Consider the following 6,000-nt stretch of genomic DNA (forward strand, 5'->3'; position numbering starts at 1 on the left):
CCACCTGTATTTTGCACCCTTCCACTAGGTATTGAATTGTCTCTGGAAAGTCTGCATCTTAGTATGGTATAACTTTGTCTTGAATGATCATGACTGTGGGTGGAATCTTCTATGCATTGTGAGGAGTTTCCGGATCCTTATATCAGTAGTTTCTATTTCCTACACTGGCCTCACTGGGTGTTGATTGCTTGGATCTTGTTTTTCCCATTGAGCTAGCTCTTCAGAACCTGTGTCACTCTCTGTTACTGTCCTTCTTGCCTCTTCATCATGGTTCCCATGTGACTGTAGGATCCTCAGGTATTTGTAAGTATTGTGCTGTTGTGCAGCTGCTGTGTTGCCTTCTAGTAGTTCAGTCCATTCAGTCTTGACTTTCTTCACTCTTTTTACTTTCATGCACCCACATTTCACCGGACCGAAGGACATCCCTGTGTCTTGGCTATAGATCCTTGTGAGGTTAATCTGTGAGTTGATGTCTTGCTCATTCTTGGCATACAGCTTCATGTCATCTATGTATAGAAGGTGGCTAAGAGTAACTTCATTTCTCAATCGATATCCATATTCACGTTTTCTGATTATCTGGCTCAGGAGATTCAGGCCTATGCAGAACAGCAGGGGGCATAGTGCAGCTCCTTGATATATTGCACACTTGATGGTTACCTGTGCTATTGCCATGGAGTTGGCTTTGAGTGTTATTTTCCATTGTCCCATTGAGTTCTTGATGAAGTTCCTTATTGTTCTGCTGAGCTTATATAGTTCCAGGCATTCCACAATCGGGGGGTGCGGTGGCGCAGTGGGTTTGACCGGGTCCAGCTCTCTGACGGGGCTGGGGTTTAAATCCTGCTTGGGGTGCCTTGCGATGGACTGGAGTCCCGTCCTGGGTGTGTCTCCTCCCTCTCCAGGCTTGCACCCTGTGTTGCCAGGTTAGGCTCTTGTTAACTCCCCCCTTGGGACAAGCTGTTTCAGTCAATGTGTGTGTGTGTATGTGTGTGTGTGTGTGTGTGTGTGTGTGTGTGTGTGTGTGTGTGTGTGTGTGTGTGTGTGTGTGTGCGCATTCCACAATCCATGTGCTCGGCATTGAGTCGTAGGCTTTTTTGTAGTTAATCCAGGCAGTGATCAGGTTAGTCTGTTGAGGTTTGGAGTCTTGGGAGACTGTTGTGTCTAACAGTAGCTGATGTTTGGAGTATCTGATGTTATTCTGAATCCTTTTCTGAGCTTTGCTCATGAATTGCCCCAGTTGCTCATTCAGTTTGGTGGCTATGATTCCTGACGGATGCTTCCGTGTTGTTGGGAGGCAGGTTATTGGTTGGTGGTTTGGTGGAGCAGTTCCCTTATCTTGGCGTTTCTTAACCTTTCTAGGATACATCTTAGGGGTATTTCCTTGCCTTTACGGCAACATGCTCCTCATAGGAACTGGAGACGAATGTCATCTATATACACTAATACATATTTACTGATCACCTCCCTAAGTGCCTGAACTACAGAGAGCATATTAGACAGGTCAAAGGGCATAAGAAGATATTCATAATGCCCCAGGGTGGTACTAAAGGCAGTCTTCCACTCATTCCCCTCCCTAAGTTGGTTCAGGTTATAGGCACTCCTAAGATCTGGGTTTTGTAAATATCTTTGCTCTATTAACCTGTTCAAAGACTGAGGTGATCAGCAGATGGAGATGGGAGAACTTAACAGTAATCGCATTTTAGCCCTGGGAATCAATGTATGGCTTTAGACCCCTATCTTTCTTCTTGATGAACAAGAAATCTGCAGATACAGGGGAAGTAGATAGCCAAATAATCCTCAGTTTGAAAACTTTGGTTACATATGCTTCCATACCATCTTGCTTGGGTTTTGAGAGAGGATGCACCCTGCCATAAGGGGTACTGTGCCTGGCAACAGCTGAATTGTGCAGTACCAATTTCAGATTCCTGAACCTTTCTGAACACCTGTGCTAATTCCTGATATCCAACAGGAATTTGCAGGGGCAGAGCCTGCTTCTCATTCCTGGGGTGGCTGTACTAGACACAAAGCAAGGAAATGCTAAGGAGAGCCACAATAAAAAAATAATCCCTCTTAAAAGAGGTATTGTCTCTCCTTCAGTGTCTCTCATCCCTGTTTGTTCCACACTGTCTCACTTTCATGTTGCAAGATACGGGTTTCCGGATTGGTGTTGGCTTCCCCTTCTCCACTGAGGGTGGTTACATTTGATGACAAGTGAAGTCCAGTTGAAGTCTCCTTATTATTGCCACTGATTCTGTGAGATGTTCAAGTTTCAGATGATGAGTGCCTAGCCACCTGCCGGATTGTGTTTAACTCTGCTGATCTCATAACTTCTAGGCAGATTCTTCTGTCACGTCCAAAAGTAACCAAGAGCATGGAGGATGGATGCAGACAGAGCTGGAGCTTAGGACTAGGATGTAAACACATTGTAAATAGGATTTTGAAGCAGGTGAGTAGACACAGAACAAGAATTGTTATGAAATTGCAAGGAAACCATGACGCACCGACCACACCCCAGACGTAAGCACCTGGTAGCAATCACTAGGGTGGAGTATAAAGGTTGCTGCACTACTTCTCTCTAACCATGGAATCTCTACAAGACAACTTTCCACTTTGCGCTCTCAACCTGCATCATCGCCCAACCTAACCATTGCCTTTCATCCCCTTCGTCTCCCCAGCCTAATCATCATCCCCTTGCTTAGTTTCCTTCAGTAAGCCTATACAGTTTCTTTTGTATCGAATTCTTCTCATCAGGGTCCTTAATTGTACTTAGCAGTCAATAATATACATCAAAAAATACTACATAATTTCTGACAGTATGTTTAAAAGGCACAGAAAAACACAAATGTATCCAACCTACAATTTAGCAACACACAAATAAAAACAGGTAAGTTCCAGAGACATTACCTTTGGTATCCTTATGACACCTACATTTTAGCACTACGATACCAATTACTATTCAGTGTCTGGGTTGTGTAAAAGGCCAAACACCACAGTAACTCATCTCTGATAACAAAGAAGTCTATCCTCATCTGTTAATCATTTGTGAATCTGATACACCATTATATAAAATTCATTATTCAACTTCAGCTGGAAGCAGAGTTCAAATGCAGAATAAATACTTTTCTGAAAACCAGCGACTGTTAAATCTTTCACACTGTGTTAATGAATTTAAAATATCAACAGTTACCGAAACAAACAAAAAAAATATTCATAATAGAATACCAAATATAGACTTCTCATATTGTTTCTTTAGTCACATGTTATCTGGATAAGCATAATACTGTTTAGCTAAAAATGTATTATGTGTTTCATGTTACAATGCTTAAAAATGTTCTGGCATTCCCACAAACTCTGTGAACATAGGAATTTACAATGTATTTTCAAAAAATAGTGACGTGTACCTGTTCCATTCAAGTACTTGTTTGAGTATGTCTTTAGAATGGTCCACAATCATTTTTTTTTGGTTCATATAAAGCATGTCAGCTGCAAAGCACACCTTTTACCCTTGTTCTAACTTAATTCATGCATTGAGTTGTAGAAATACACAACGCATTTCCTCAGATTTCAATTTCAATTTTTTAAATTTATTTTTATTGTGTGTGTGTGTGTGTGTGTGTGTGTGTGTGTATTTTTATAGAGCGCTCTTCTCACACAGTGATACAGGATTGTACAGGCAGTGCTTGAATTAACAGATTTACCCTGAGTCAGTTGTTCCTTAAGCTAATGTTTAACTTAGTCACTGAAAACAAGAATATAAACATTCCTGTATAGCACAAATAAGTACTTACTGGACTTTGGTGGAAAAGGTCTGTTTTTTCAGCCTCATGGACTCAAGTTGTAAGGTTTACCTGTATTTTGGAGTTCTCTTCAGTCAGGTTGGTGTTGTATGCCCAGCTGGCACTGGTGCTGTAGAAGAAAACCTCCTCTGCCGTTGAATTATATTCATCAACAAATTGTTTCGCTCCTTCCTCTGTGCTGGGGTACATCCCTGGTTGCCAGTCTACTGGCAGGCAATGTGCACCACACAGCAATGCCACTAGCAGTGCAGCCCAGAGCATACTGGTCCAATTTTGTCTGGCTGCGAGCGTGAAGGAATAAGTAAGAAGGCAATGGGTAGAAAAGAAAGCAGTTGCAAAAAATCAGCAGTGGTCGGATTCTGTTGTCCTCCAGTGGATCTTCTGTGCCTCCGTCTTCACCCCCTGTGTCTCAAATGCTGATCAGTAACAGCAAGCTCTTTTTTAAGTGCCAGTTTAACCCAGCCCACACTTTCTGCAGCCTTCCCCTCACGAGTTCACAACACAGCCAACACGCATTACTACAGTATTAACCTCTCTCTCTTCTCCCTCTCTCGCTGTTTCTCATACTGTCTTCCTCTCGCCTTCTTCTCTCTCCCCCCTTTTACCTGCCCACCTCGTCAGTGCTTTCAAGTTAGATCTGGTTGGTAAATGATTGTCCCTTTGCAAAAAAAAAGCAGCAAATTAAAATTCACAGATGAATTCGGCACCTTGTGTCACTGTGTGAGAAGACTGCTCTACAAAAATAAATTGAACTGAATGGAATTCCATGTTAATCGTGCTTAATGGAGCAGGTCTTGGGATATGACAGATGCTAAGCCCCCAGTCTCTTTCAGTACTGGTGTGGAGGCACAAGATACCACCAGCATGAAGGAGAAGGTAACATGTGGGAGCTTGTATTCACCAGAATAGAATTAAACACACTTTAATGTATACTCTCCTGCTCCTGAGTCCACTGAAAGATCATTGGTAATGATCGACACTTTGCTAAAACACATTTAGTTATACCTCAAGTCATAATTTTACAGTATCTGAAACGTCAATATTTTTATAGCTGCAAAGTAAACTATGCATTTGCACATTCGCAGCTAAAGAACAAACACGAATCACTGCAGTAAATTGTCATGCTGATTAAAGTACTTCTACAACAAGAGGAACAATAGCAGTCTGTGCTGCAATGAACTGTTGAAGTGTGTAGCAAGTAGGCCTACAGCTGACACAGCCATACTGAAGTCCTTGTAGTGATACTCTTAAAGACAGGCAGCCCAGTCAGTGCTTGGGAATGCACAGTCCTCACACCAACAACCAGAGGAAGGGAGGGGGCATGTTTTGGAGTTTCCTTATCAACTGTCTTCTATTATCCCCCTTGGCTCAGAGGAAGACACAGGCAGCACTCTTTGACGAAAGAAAAGACATCTCTCTTCATTCAGCCCCACTCAAATGGAAAAAGAAAGATGAGGCAGGTGGCCTGGAGAACACTGGAGGATTCATTTTAAATTCACAGTCCTTTAACACGCTTTAGCACATACATGCAGACCGGTGGAGACAAAGAAGGCCTTTGTGGCATGTAAACCTGAGTAAGAACATATTTGTTCAAATATGGCTAACACATACATGGCTTCCTGTCAAAACTGAACAGACGAGTGAGCTTAAAAACACTCACCTTGAAAAAAATGACACATTTTTGTGTCTTTCTGGTCAATATTTGTTGTTGTTGTCATAGATATAAGAGGCAGCTGATAGTGTAGTGGATGAAGCTGCAACCTTCAAATCTGAAGTTTGCTGGTTTAAATCCTACCTACTGTTGTAACAGCCTCTGCATTCACCTTGCTGCCAACTACTGTTGTTGGTGTCCTTATTAATTTGTGTCCTTGTTTTGAAAATTTACATTGCGTGCTCAAAAAGTCCCCCCCCACCCAAAAAAAAGAAGCAAGTGGCATGCTCCCAAGTGTAGACAAGGACAGTTTAATCAAAAGCAACATCGTTGCCTTTTCCCTTGGTTTCCATTTATACTTGCTTACTCTAGCAGTTTTTTTAATAGCACTGTCTGAGTCCAAGTGAAGTCAACAACTAAAAATTACTGACAATATCAGGCAGAAGAAGTGGTTTAATTAGCAGCATGGAGCTCTCTCCAAAAAGAAATCCATTTGTGTGCATACAGTCAGAGGGTGTGACTCAACCATCCCTGCCAACAGATCTGCAATCTGGC

The 6,000-nt window shown here is 42.1% G+C and overlaps 1 protein-coding gene across 1 annotated transcript in view; it reads right to left on the minus strand.

The window, feature by feature from the left end:
• Positions 1–4,193, minus strand: part of ace (angiotensin I converting enzyme (peptidyl-dipeptidase A) 1) — a 33,499-nt gene extending 29,306 nt beyond the window's left edge. The window contains exon 1 of the mRNA XM_018741861.2: positions 3,846–4,193. Within this exon, the coding sequence (XP_018597377.2) occupies positions 3,846–4,055 (210 nt within the window). The 5' untranslated portion in view covers positions 4,056–4,193. The remainder of the gene's footprint in view (positions 1–3,845) is intronic.
• Between the last annotated feature and the right edge of the window lie 1,807 nt (positions 4,194–6,000).

The sequence above is a fragment of the Scleropages formosus genome, chromosome 25, assembly GCF_900964775.1.
Source record: "Scleropages formosus chromosome 25, fSclFor1.1, whole genome shotgun sequence".
NCBI lineage: Eukaryota > Metazoa > Chordata > Actinopteri > Osteoglossiformes > Osteoglossidae > Scleropages > Scleropages formosus.